At 31.2% G+C, this 14,266-nt stretch overlaps 1 protein-coding gene across 4 annotated transcripts in view; it reads right to left on the minus strand.

The window, feature by feature from the left end:
* The window catches only part of LOC145276916 (peregrin-like), a 334,772-nt gene that overhangs the window by 12,156 nt on the left and 308,350 nt on the right, over window positions 1–14,266 (minus strand). For all 4 annotated transcript variants that reach the window (XM_080128682.1, XM_080128599.1, XM_080128512.1 and 1 more), the window contains 3 exons: window positions 10,990–11,355; window positions 4,261–5,007; window positions 595–701 (listed from right to left, as the gene is read on the minus strand). In XM_080128682.1, coding sequence (XP_079984808.1) covers window positions 595–701; window positions 4,261–5,007; window positions 10,990–11,355 — 1,220 coding nt within the window. The remainder of the gene's footprint in view (window positions 1–594; window positions 702–4,260; window positions 5,008–10,989; window positions 11,356–14,266) is intronic.

The raw sequence follows: 14,266 nt of genomic DNA on the forward strand, positions 1-14,266 counted from the left end.
TAAGAAATAAGAAGAAAAAAGAGGGTAAGAAATAAGGAGAAAAAAGAGGGTAAGAAATAAGAAGAAAAAAGAGGGTAAGAAATAAGAAAAAAGAGGGAAAGAAATAAGAAAAAAGAGGGTAAGAAATAAGAAAAAAGAGGGTAAGAAATAAGAAGAAAAAAGAGGGTAAGAAATAAGCAGAAAAAAGAGGGTAAGAAAAAAGAGGGTAAGAAATAAGGAGAAAAAAGAGGGTAAGAAATAAGCAGAAAAAAGAGGGTAAGAAATAAGAAAAAAGAGGGTAAGAAATAAGGAGAAAAAAGAGGGTAAGAAATAAGCAGAAAAAAGAGGGTAAGAAATAAGAAGAAAAAAGAGGGTAAGAAATAAGAAAAAAGAGGGTAAGAAATAAGAAAAAAGAGGGAAAGAAATAAGAAGAAAAAAGAGGGTAAGAAATAAGAAAAAAGAGGGTAAGAAATAAGAAGAAAAAAGAGGGTAAGAAATAAGCAGAAAAAAGAGGATAAGAAGTATGCAGGAAAAAGGAAACATAAGGAGAAAAAGAAGAAAATAAGGAGAAACAAAAAAAAGTTGTGCACATTGGTTTTTACTGTTATCACTTACCAGTGCTGGATACCAGGGATAGCCTCGACATTTGGCCCAGACCAGATCCAGGGGCTCCAACGGAATGATATCATCAGAATCGCAACTTGTACTTCGGCGGGCACGTGCTAAGAGGAAACAAAACAGGACATATAAGGAAACACCTGGATTGCCAAGAAAATACAACAAAAAAGAAAAGTGGCATAGTTTCTGCAAGGTGAGACGATAAAAAATGAACAACTACTGGATGAAAACATGGGAGGTAAAAGAAAAAAAACCTGCCCCTTCATCTCAAAGATTTATAGACATAGAATAAAATAAAAAAAAAAGGGGAAGTATACAAGGTCATGGAGTGGCTGCAACAGAGAGAGAAAACCACCAAACAGCAGAAGTTTATTATTTCAAGCAAATAAATCTTGTGGAAAAAAAAAATTTTTTTTTTTTTTTTCATGCTTCTAGTCAGTATTGATATCTTCATCATGGCACACATCAAGGTGAAAAAAATGATGATTAAGATTAGGACCACATTTGGTTTATTTGGATTACTATTGCTATTATTTTGTTAGTTTTATACCATTTCAGTCGATGTAAATTTCAACCTTCTTTGAGTGCATCTTTTCAAATCATTTTTATGTTAAACTTGCACTATATAGAAAATTTCAACCAAAATGAGAACAGTAACTCAGCGTATCTATCCTCACCTAAAACTCCTTAAACAACGAAAAATGTTAAACTCAAAAATGTAATAAGTTTTTGCTTTATACATTTTTTAGCTCTATATATCAGTTTTGGATAAGGATTCTTTACTTTCATGTTTTAATAGGATTTTGAAAGTTTAATTTAATTATGGTATCATTTAGTCATTAAATTATTAATTAAACTAAATCTAAACTAATTTGCTTATTAAGCAAAATGTTTTACTTAATAAAATTATTGGATGTAAATAACTTCCAAAATGAAAGGATTTGTGAAAAATTATTAAACCAGTTTAAATTATGTTTTATTTGACAGTTTAAATGTTTCCAAATTCCTTTCAAATATTGAAGAGTCTTAAGTAATCCAATCTTTTTTCAGCTATTAAGAAAAGATCAAAATGGTGACTTGTTTACAAAGACACTGAAATACATTTTGATAGATTTCATTTCTTTTTACATCTTTAATGTGACTCTTTTCATATTAAATTTAACTATTTTTTTACTTTTTTACTGAATTCAAAAACTTATAAGTGTATTCTGACTATTTGCTTACAAAAAATATGTTTAGTAAAATTTGTAAACACTTATACAAATCTAATGATGCCATAACATTCAAAAGCAACTAATAAAACATGACAAAAAGATCATACAAGAATTTGTGAATAAAAACTGGATTTTCTGTGCAAAATACTGATAAAAAAAAAGCAACAAAAATTCTTAGCAAAAATAAAAAATAAACTGCCATTTCATTCATTTTGTGGTATAAAAATATTACATTTGTTTCTGTTTTATTTTTTTAATAATAAACTAAATTTTGATATTTTGTTTGTAAATCCTTTCAGGAAAAAAAAATTATACTTTCAGAAAAAAAAAAAAAAAAATAATGTTATTTGTTGTTAGAAATAATAATGTAAAAGTAAAAAACATTAAACTGGCTAAAATAAAGATATTTTTTAAAGTGAAAAAGAACTTTAAAGATAGATTATATGGTTATTAAAATAAAGAGACCTGCTAATAATTTCATCTTTGAAAACTTTGTTCATTTCTTTGACTAGTTTAATAAGAGATAATTTCTATTGTGAATGTGATAAATTAGCAAACTTATTTTTAAATGATATTAATCACATGTAATAAATGTGAGAATAGAATTATCAAATAAGCAAACCTAAAAAATATTTATTGCAAAACCATCAGGGTATTTTTTTATATCCGTGTTAGAAGTGTTGACTGAAATTTGAATTTAAAAATAAAATACATATGGAATATGTTTGAAGCCAAATTACAATGCAAAATTATGAAAAGAAACGTTTATTTTTTAACATACATTTCGGAGTATCACTCCCTCATCAGTATTTTATATTTGTTTTAAAATTCAAATTTTAGTCAACACTTTTAACACAAATATTAAAAAAAAAGAAAAACTACCCAATTAGTGCTGCCAAACACATTCTTCCGGCATTTCAAAAAAAAAAAAAAAAGAAAAAAAAGCTATTGGTGGTTTAGAAGATTTCTTATGATTATTGAAGGAAACAAATTTTTGTCCCCATTCCACAACAGATTGGAGGGCTTCCTTTAGTGTTTCTTAGATATGTGCTCATTTGTTTTCCCCTCATGTCTTTTATAGAGCATGGTGTCATCAGCAAATATATATATATATACTAGCATTTCATAATCAAATTAGATTTTGAGATGTTTAATTATTCTCATATCCAATCATGTAAATTGAAATCTGATAGACACTTAACAACTCTGTAACTATGTACAGACGTTTTATAAACTTAAAAAACAAATAATGAATAAAATAATATTCAGTCAATTAAAAAAAATCAAATTAATTTCTTACAGTACATATCCAAGTCAATACTATGGAAAATAATTGTTTTATTTCAGAGATGATAAATTGACAACAAAATAAAGCCAAATATAATAAGAATTATATTGTTTAAGATTCATTCTAAAATACACAGACAAAAAGAAAAAATAAGGTCACGGCTTGAAGTAGGTCAAACCGGGGTCACTCCTTAAATGAAAACAAATAAGGTAGGTATTTCCTACATTGAACAAACAAGAGGTACTTTTGAAATAGGGAGAAACAAAGGAATTTCTCAAATGGAAGAAATGCTAAAACTGAAAAGATACAATTGGAGATAAAGAACCTCCTACAATGGGAGGAGAGTCAGAATTATGTTTCCAAAAATCTATTCAAACCATTAATCCACAGAATTAAACAGATTTTAGAGTATTGATTTTTTTCATAAGTCTCCTGATAATCTCCTGGTAATTTTAATATTGGACAAAAAAAAAAGAAAAAAAGAATACATGTAAAATAGAGACAAAAAAAAAAGTCTCAAATAAGGATCCTAAGTGTTAAAATTGAAAGTATGCATTTATCTATATAATAATAAAATTCAAAGACATGTCTGTCAATGTGACTTCATAACTATTAAAATCAATTTTATTTTTAAATAATTTTATTTCATTAATTTAATGACCAAAAAAAAATCTATGTATTAAATTGGTAAAATAAATTTTGAATATTAAAAAAAAAAAAAAAAAATGCATTAAATTGTTTAAAAAACAATCTAATGACCAAAAAGACAGGTAGTAGAGTAAACCATGATGTGGATTGACAACTAGGCTAGTGACAGTTCTATAGCATCATTTCCATTTATAGATGTTCGCAAACATGACATGATACTTTTGTAGGTAGTTGATGCTGGAAAGAATTGGGGAAACAAATGCTAACAACGGAGTCAAGACAGTCGAAAATGTTGTACAATGCTAATTTATACGTACTTATTTGATTAATGACCAAAATATATCTTAAGAAAATTTAAATTTCATCAAAATCCTATTTGAAAAGTAACGATTTCATAAAAATTTACCATCAGATGATAAAGTTGCTGGAAAGATGCAGGTAGTTTATTTAACAAATGTGTATTTTGAAAAATAGAAATATAAAGATTGGATAGAAGAGGTTCAAAGACTTTACCTGTTCTACTGTGGTTACTTGAGTGTCCACTTGAAGTGTCTGATAAGGACTCGTCCCCGCTGCTGATGTCCGAAGTACTGTCAGATTCGGAGAAACTATTCGTAGCATCAATCCGATACTGAGTGAAGCTGTTGGTTGGTTGGATATTAGCTGTTGTCTCAACAGAATTGTTGACCTTAGAAACCGGTATGTCGGAAGGGGGCGGGGCAGAGCCTCGTTTGGGTGGTGGAGGCTGCAAATCGCGATCCCTCACACTGGCCACACTGGCAGCACGTTTGCGGCCACTTGATGCACTCACCGGACTAGTGACTGTACCACCGCCCCCACTGGCTACTGTTCCACCACTACCCACACTTGTGCTCCCACTTCTACCTCCACTACCAGACCCACTGCCACTTCGACTGCCACCAGTACCACCTCCACTCCCTGTACTACTATTAGCACTGGCATTACTGCTTTTTGTGCTCTCTGTGACCAACTGACTGCTTCCACTATCTTGTTGGTCAACATGACTTTTAAGTCGAGGTGGACGCCCTTTGCGCTGTGGGACGTTTGTTGTTGTTGGGGTCATTGTTTTGTTTAGCTTCTTTGTGAAGAGAACAGCTGTCCTTCGATTGACACCCGAGGGAAGAGAGGGTGGTGGTGTTGGGGAAGGTTGCGGTGCAGGTGTTGGCGTTGATTTTTCCGGAGTCTGCGGAGTTGTGGTGGTAGCCTGGGGCATCTCATTCGTATTTTTGGCATCACCACCTGAAAAACACAAAAGGAAGACGAGAATGTAATCAAGGCAACACCATTTGTTTTCTTGGTTTATGGGCTACATGGTACATTTTAGGCGTCCAAAACATAAAAGGGGCAGTAAACACTATATGTATGCCTTCACATTTATGTGTGTGTGTGTGTGTGTGTGTGTGTTTTCAGCGTTTACATATGATGTCCTAACATAGTTCTCGATTCACAATGAAAGATTATGTTTCAGAATTTTGGTGATAGAGACTGATAATTTGGATTATTCAGGCTATTTGCATCTTGGTTGCTACTTTCACAATGTTTTGGTCAATGTGAACCCCTGGCCTTCTTCAGGTGTAAATAACAACCAAGATGCGAATGCTAGTTCAAATAATCCAAAATAATTTTAAAATCCAAAATAAATTATAATATATATGCTAATGTTTGTTTTCCACAAAAAAAAAAAACATAAAACAAACATTAACATGCGCAATAAGATAAAATATAAACAATGTAATTATTTATAATCATATATATGAGTGCATATGGGAGGAGGTGCAGCTACCAGAATAGAATTAACTGGTTCTGAAAAGCAAATGCACTTTTCTCAAATAGTTAATAAAAGGGAAGAAAATATTAACTGATTAAAATAAACTATTTTTTTTTAAAGATAGGAAAGGTGTCTTCAAGCCAAAGTCAATAGTTATGCTATTCATCAAAACTTTCTCAAAAAAGTAATAAAATAAAAAGAAACGACTTGATAACTAAAGCCAATTCCTTCCTTCCTTAAAAAAATAAAGAGTTTATTAAAGCAAGACGCTTGACACTGAACTAATAACATCGGATTAGACAGAATCCTAGTTGAGACATTTTTCATTAAAATGCGACAAAACTAATTGTTCATGGTCTCCAACGTCTAACTGAAAACCTTAAAGTGGCTCCTTGGATTAAAACCAAAAAATGAGTTTAAAAAAAAAAAAAAAAAAGATTCTTCTGGTCAATAAGTTGTGATTAAAAAAATAATAAATAGCCCGTGAACCAAGAAAAGACAATGGAGTGACCTAAATGAGAATATATCAAGGTTTTGACCATAGAAGAAAACATCAAAGCCTACATATGAATCCAAGCTGCTGTGTCCGATCAGTGGTCAATGCTGAACTAACAAAAAAAAAAAAAAAAAAAAGAAAGAAAATCAAGGATAATTTTAAAAAATAAATAAATAAATAAAAGTAATAATAAAAAGCAACTTTTGTTAACTATACAAGTTTCTGGCAGATTTTACGACTGAAAAACCTAATTTAAAGTTTGTGTCAGCCATATTGGCTGTGTGAAAAAATGGGGAAATCATAGCATCAAAAAAAAAAATAAATAAATAAAGATAGAGAAGGTATCAGAAGAAAAACGTTAAAGAAAGGGTAACTAGCAAAAACAAGAGAGAGATGATAAACAGAAAGAGGGAAGGGTAGTCAAGAAAAAAGAAAAAGACAAATGGTATAAAGTAAAGGCTAAAAATGAGTAAATAGAAATGGAAGGCAAGAAAAAAATGGAAGGCAAGAAAAAAATGAAAGGCGAGAAAAAAATGGAAGGCAAGAAAAAAATGGAAGGCGAGAAAAAAATGGAAGGTGAGAAAAAAATGGAAGGTGAGAAAAAAATGGAAGGTGAGAAAAAAATGAAAGGTGAGAAAAAAATGGAAGGCGAGAAAAAAATGGAAGGCAAGAAAAAAATGGAAGGCAAGAAAAAAATGGAAGGCAAGAAAAAAATGGAAGGCAAGAAAAAAATGGAAGGCAAGAAAAAAATGGAAGGCGAGAAAAAAATGGAAGGCTAGAAAAAAATGGAAGGCTAGAAAAAAATGGAAGGCAAGAAAAAAATGAAAGGTGAGAAAAAAATGGAAGGCGAGAAAAAAATGGAAGGCGAGAAAAAAATGGAAGGCAAGAAAAAAATGGAAGGCAAGAAAAAAATGGAAAGCAAAAAATAAAAATGGGAAATAGAAAAGGAAAATGGAAAAAGGAAGAAAATTATAGTAGGAAAATGAAAGGTGAAAGAATTGAAAGTGGTGAAAAGAAAAGAGAATGTTAAAATGAAGGAGGGAGTAAGAAAAAGAAAAAAAAGAATGTTTAACAAATAAAACAAAAAAAATGTCCTCAAGTGACAGAACTTAAGAGACAGGATTGGTCAAACAGCAGAGTACATTAGTTGAGATGGTTAACCGAGAGAGAAGAGAAAAAGATAGTCAAGTGAGAGAGAATGGAAGATAAAATCGACTAAGAGTAAATGAATAGAAGAGTGGAGGGGAGGGGATCCCTGAAGTAGGGATATGAAGATGAAGTTCATACAAAAGGGAAAGGGAGGAAATGTCATTTTAAGGGGAAGAAAGGAAAAAATAGAGGGAGGGGGGGGTTATAACACTTCCAGCTTCCTTTAGAAAAATGCTGATGAGCCCCCAAGAGAACACAAGGGGACAACATACTAAGATTATCCTTAAGCAAAAACTTGAAAGCAAATAAATCTAATCTTTCATTGCTTGTCCAGAACAAATAATGAACACACATAATAAAAAAGAGAAAAACCTGTTTTTTTTTTTTTTTATCTAACTCTTCCCACACTAGTTATATCATTTAGATCTTTTTTTTTTTTCAAAGTATTATTTCTAACCTGTTTTATAGAAAAAGTGTCAGTTAAGCCTATGAGAAAGCATAAGCTATCAGAAGAGTTATGACTGTCCAAGTACTTTAAATAATTCTGTGTGTCTTAAGCTATCAACATTTTTACAGAATAACTTTATAGGAATGTCTAGCTTAGCAATTTCCAAAGAGAAGAGGATATTATATCCATAACAATAAAGCTGGATGGAAATATTGTCACAAAAGATTACGACATAATGGCAGAGTTGTTTTAAGAAATAAAATCGTTTACGTTGGTGTTACAGCATAGCAACTCTTTTTCGACTATTTAATGCCAAATCACTTTTCCAATTGAAAACTATACACTATTAATTGAAAAAGTTTTTATTTTACTCATAGCTGGAGAATGGTGCCGATATCTTTCCTAATAGAATAATACTATAAATAATTTAATAAAATGAATTCAATTAGATTTGAAATCAGCTTAGGGAATTTCATTATAAACCCACCCAAAAAAATACACCTATGGTAAACAAGTCATTTAAGACACTTCATTAAAAAACGGTCTATTTTATCTTTAACTGGAGGTAATCAGGGTTCATACTTCCCCAATGATATTAGTGCATTCAAGAATGCACATCCAACTGAATTTGAACTCAGTTTTATTTCAAAGAAAATCTTAGTCTGTTTAGCAAATGTTTATAAGAAATATAAAAACAAGGGTGAGACAGGTGAAAAACAAAGGTTATTTTATCTGAAACCTAATTTATACTGCTATAAATACAACAAAGTTTTAATGAAAATGTGAATAACAATAAAAATAAGATTAGAATTAGTAATTATAATTTTTTTAAAAAAGCACATAGTAGTAGATGTTTTTCTTATGATTATGATTAAGTTGACACAAAACCATAATGCTGGTCATCCACCCTCTCTCACTCCTATTCTTTAAGGGACACATTAACCCAGACATTCTAACAAATATCCTTTCAGCCTTCTAAGTTATCCATCATTCTCTTTCACCAACACAGCCACTAGAGATTTCATCAACTTAAAAAAAATCCCCAATGATGATAAATGACTTCATTTAGAAATGCTTTTGAGAAGCTAAGCTGAAACCATACATGGTGGTTCCTATTACTCCCCTCCATTCCTATCATTCTTCCTTCTTCAAATGAGAGGTCAACCATGAAATGTCCAAAAGAATTAGAGCAACATTAGCAGTTTCAATCTTATTTTGATTTTGTTTTTAAAATAGCGTCTTTCTTAGGCAATTACTTGTGTCTCTCTGTGATTATTATTATTATTATTAATACTATTATATAGCTAGTCACACATGTTAAGTTTCCTTGTTCAAATTGAAGTGTTGAGCTCATAATGCCCCACAAACTGATAACTTAAAATTATAACCATGTACAAATTCTATTTGGTAGAAAAAAACAAATGTTGATAAAGACAACCAAATTTAAAATGGTCTCCCAAACTTTAAGAGTTGTCTATGAATCCATTTTGCATTCTATCTAAAAAAAAGAAGCATATATACCACTGAAAAGTACCATACTATCAATACACTATGCCCTTCTCTCATCGAACAAATGTCCATGCATTGAACTTAATATACTTAGTTGTTTCCGAGTGTAACTGATCCAATGAGATTGCTCTACATGACAAAGAGAAATGTGGAAAAGATGAGGAATGAATCGTAGAGCACTTGAAGAATATTATGAAAAGAAAATATCAAATGGTTTTGTCCGTTTTTTCAAAAGGAGGAAACAAAGATTAATTCTTTGTAGTTTGGAAAAAGTACTCAAAAAGTAAAGAAAAAAAATCGTAAAGTTTTTTGTAAAAGTCTAAGCAAATAAATAAAAAAAAAGCACAAATGGCAAAAAAAAGGAAAAAAAATCTACTTAAAACACAATAAAATGTTTAATGGCCAAGAAGATATTTTATCTATAAAATGAAGACTATTTAAAAGAAAGTTAATAACAATACTTGATAAAAGAAGACAAATGTATTGAAGTGAAGAGTACAACAGAAATGAGCTAATCCTGTAAATCATGAACTCAAAATAAAAATTTATAAAATTAAACACGACAGGAAAGTAGAGATGAACAGCATTTATTTCATATACAACTTGAATGTTAACATCTGTAAAATAACTAAAAATTTAAATTGGTATAAAAGCTATTATATAGGATGTACAATTAAATATGACAAATCTAAGATTACCATAAACAATTTAACTTTTAATAAAAATTTCACAAATATATATATATATATATATACACACACACAATTGGTAACTGGGGACCGCCTGTGAATTGAACATTCTCTTGACACTTCCTCCTTCAGAGAAGCCGTTTCACCTTCCTAGAGTGAATACCATACAACAAACAAAAAATATACATTGCCCGTTAAATGCAAAGTATCTATTACAAAAATGTTAAATTGTATATATATATATGTGTGTGTGTGTATATATATTACATAATCTAACGCAATATCAAAATTCTCCACAAGTCAAACATGAAGGCTATCGCAATATTCAAAAATACAAGTAAAAAAGATGAAGGCTAACGTTAAATGCAAGTAGAAAAGTGAAGGGTAACGCATTATGCAAGTCTAACACAACATTTATATAAGTGCAACTGATAAGGACATATAAGACGACGACAACATAGCTGTGGGAAATTCTCATTAAATAAAATGTAAAAGTGCATAAAACAATTGGCGAAGAATCTACAGTAAATATGATTGGTGTTAAACAATGGCAATATTCATTTTGTGTTTCTATTAAATAGTGTTTATCCAATGTAATGCTAATAGGAAGTACAAAGTGATATTGATTCATATAAGCGTGGGGATACTGGGGGATTAGGGTGGGAAGGGAGTATTGAGGGGATGCTTAGCTGCAGAAACACTTGCATAGTGAAACCTTCAAATAAAAAAAAAGGAAAAAAAAGGAACAATACTAGACATGATCACACAAGCTTTATTTCATGGACTTATACAACGATTTGAAATAAAGTCAGAAGTAAAGAAATATACAAGATTTTTTTTTTCTTGTTATTTTCTTTCTCTCCATTTTTTTTTTTTTTTAATATTTGTGAACTCATTTACATTTTTAATTTTTTTTTCTTTTCCCCAAATATTACAAGTCTTTGAGAACTTTATTTTTTTTTGTTTGATATTTTTTTGCTTTTGTTTTATCTTTATTATTTTTTAAAATTTGGTTTTCAGGGAGGTAGGTATGTAGGTAGGGTTGCAGAAATCTCCCTGGACGCTTCCCCTGGCGTGAAGGCAGGCATACATACAGTGGAGGGAACAAACTGTATTTAGCACTTGTGAACACTTATTCTACGATGAGAAGCTGCATATTTACCTAGCTCCCGTCGTGACGAGCCTACATCGGATTCTGATTCACTACGACTGCTATTTGCCCGTAACCGTCCACGGCCACGGCCAGGACGACCGGGACGACCAGCTGTTGATTTTGTGGTTTTCAACTGAGTTGATGTGCTCTTTTCTGGTGCCGATGTTGTTGCTGCCGTTGTTGTGGTAGGTGAGAGTGTAGTCGCTGTTGACTTGGCCACGGATGGTGAGATGGGTTTAGAAGGTGAAACGGATGATGATGAAGATGACGTGATGGGTGTTGAGGAATTGTCAGATGAGCGAAGGACCGGCTGAGATACAGACTTCACAGGAGATACAGAGGTACCGTCTGAGCCAGCTGAAATGCCTTCAGATGCTGAAAATACAAAAAGAGAGAAATAGGGAAACCTATGATTAGATGAAAAGAAATGATCTTAGATACAACAGCAACGTTAGAACAAGGGATCACCTTTTGCTTTCATATCAGTTCTCGGCACTTGTACAGTTTAATCAAGACATTCAAAAATTTAAATATTGAAAAAAGGTTATATTGCACGTATCCGTTATGGAACAAAGTTCTCCGGGAAAAAAAAAAAAAATTCGATTTTTAGGAAGAAAAGCTAGTTATAAAGATGGGGAGGGAGTATAAGCGCTTTACATGGAGTTATCTCCCGTGGAGTGTTCAACAAATTCCATAATGGCTGACTTCAACGCGCTCTCATAAGAATGTGTTTTTCCGCTGTAACAAAAAAAACTACTCGATTAAATTAAATGAAATTTTTTTTTCTGAGATCTTCAGTCCAAAACGGATATGTACAATATAACCTTTTTTCGATATTTTCATTTTTTAATGTCTTGATTAAACTGTACAAGTACCCAGTTTTCCATTGTTAATTTTCTATTGAGTGTTTAAAGCAAACAATGCAAGTTTCTGAATGCAGAGTGTACACTTACTAGTGTACACACTCTGCATTCAAAATAAATATTTATTTTGTCCATGTTTTCATTCTTTAGCGATATTACTAAAATATTCACACAAAAATCATGGCATTATGTTAGTACTTTGATTTTTTATATATAAACTATTATCATTTCTGATGAGGTTTGGAGTTAAGGATTTCTTTATTTTAGATAGTATTTGTTTTCTCGTTTCCCCTCAACATTTGAAATGAGTTTTTCTTTATTCATTCTTTTGTGTGTGTGGGTGTGTGTGTTGGGGGGGGGGGGGGGGGCATGTGTCAAAATCGACTGCCATAGTGAAAAATGTGTGATACTACAAATTTCATGCCTAATATACAAATGGTTATTTTGCATGGAAATTTGCTCAAATTCAAAGAATCTATATCATTTTTGGTGTTGTTTCAATAGGATTTAAATCTCATTAAAATCAGAGGTAAAAGAAAACGTTCAATGGAGAAGTGGTGTGGGTCATACCGTGGATACCGAAAAAGAAGGCTGATGCACAAGACAGCGTGACATCATTATCAGATCCACTTGTAGGTATATGATCTAGGCTATCATCAGCAGTTTCGTCTAGTTTTCAGTTTGCATGGTTCAGCTAACATGGTTTATTCTTGCGTTGTTCCAAATTGCTGGGGAAATTATCCAAAAGGCCCTAAAGTACATATATTTTCTTTTCCTAAAGAGAAGTAGCAACTCTCAATTTGGATACGTGCCATTAGAAGGGAAAATTTTATTCCAACCAAATATAGTAAAGTAAGTAATGTTTAGGTACGTGCAAAATGAATGCCGATGCTCAAAATGAATAAACATTTTGACCCCTCCCTTTACTTAAAAATCCATCAAAAATTAGGAAATTAACCAATTTTAATGAAATTTTCAGTATTTATCAAATAATGATCGCGGAATATAATGAATTGTTTTTATTTAAATCTTAATGAAAATGTATTATTTCATTTAAACAAAAACTACCTTTACTAAAGTTATGATTTTCAGCAGTAAATAAAAAAAAACAGAAGAATTTATTTTTGCTTTTTTATGTAAATAAAGCATCGTAGTTTGTAACAATAAAATAAAAATAAAATGATTTTTACAGGAACATTACGTTATTTGTTAATTAAACGTGTATTTGATTAGAACTGTATTCAAGTACTTTCATAACGTTTGATAACATTGTTAATATAAATTAAAGAAACAATACTATTTATTGTTAATACAGCAAATATGTTGATATTTTTTAATCGTTTATTTTCTTATAAGGCGAAAAAGTCTATCAGGAAGGTTGAAAATTGAATTTAATTTTGTTTCAGTTTTTAAAATATAAGCAAATAATTTTTACATGAGAATAATTGTCAAAATGTCTTTTTAATAATAAATAAAACCTTTCATTGAGTATTTACAAATATTTTGAAGTTCTATACTTTTTTCTAAAGTCGTTTTTTTTTTCATAATAGGTGTCACCACTTATCAAGGCTGATAGGCCACTCAAGGATAAGGGTTAAAGAGTGTACAGTAGTCAAAAGGACAATATAGTAATTGATAGTAATGGAAGTTCGGTAAATTTGTTAACTTAAGTAGAACGGCTCATCAGAAACTTGTTCACGTTGGACTTGAAGACAACCATATTATAGACAGCTGGAAAGCAGGAAAACGGAAGACAATTCCACAGGCGTGCAGTTCCAAGAAAGAAGCTTTGATCATGGAATCTATGTTTAGGTTTAGGCACAGATAAAGAGTGGGGGGAATTATTGATAGTGTTTACAGCTAGACGAGTGTTTCTTGTGAAAGTTTGGCGAGGGGGGACCATAGATTGAAGCTCAGTCAAACACTTTCCATGAAAATAACGATAAAGCAGAGACAAACTCGCAACATCTCTTCTGTGAGATAAAGGTTGCAGCGAAGAGAAAAGAACATCTCCCACCAGACCACGAAGTCTATTTTGAACCCTATCAAGGTAGGACAAGTCTTTTCTAGCAGCTCCTGCCCATATGTGAAAATTATTCAACACGCGGCTATTAAGAAATTTAGCAGTGACTGAGCATTACATATTAAAATTGATTATTTCTTTTTAGAATTATAAACGCGTGTACTTTTTAAAAAATTGTATTTTAATCAGATTATTATTAGTAATTCTGAATTACTAATTCTTTGCTTACCTCCCCCTTCCAATCCCTCTTCCCGCTTCAGCTTAGTGTCTAATCGATGATAATCTGATTAAAATACTTTTTTAAAATTACACGCATATTCTTTTATAATTGTGAAATTAATAAAAATTTTATAAATAAAGCACAAGCGCAAATGAATTTTTTTTTAATAATTACACAACA

Source organism: Euprymna scolopes, chromosome 1 (assembly GCF_053919585.1).
Source record: "Euprymna scolopes isolate OS-2025 chromosome 1, ASM5391958v1, whole genome shotgun sequence".
Taxonomy (NCBI): domain Eukaryota; kingdom Metazoa; phylum Mollusca; class Cephalopoda; order Sepiida; family Sepiolidae; genus Euprymna; species Euprymna scolopes.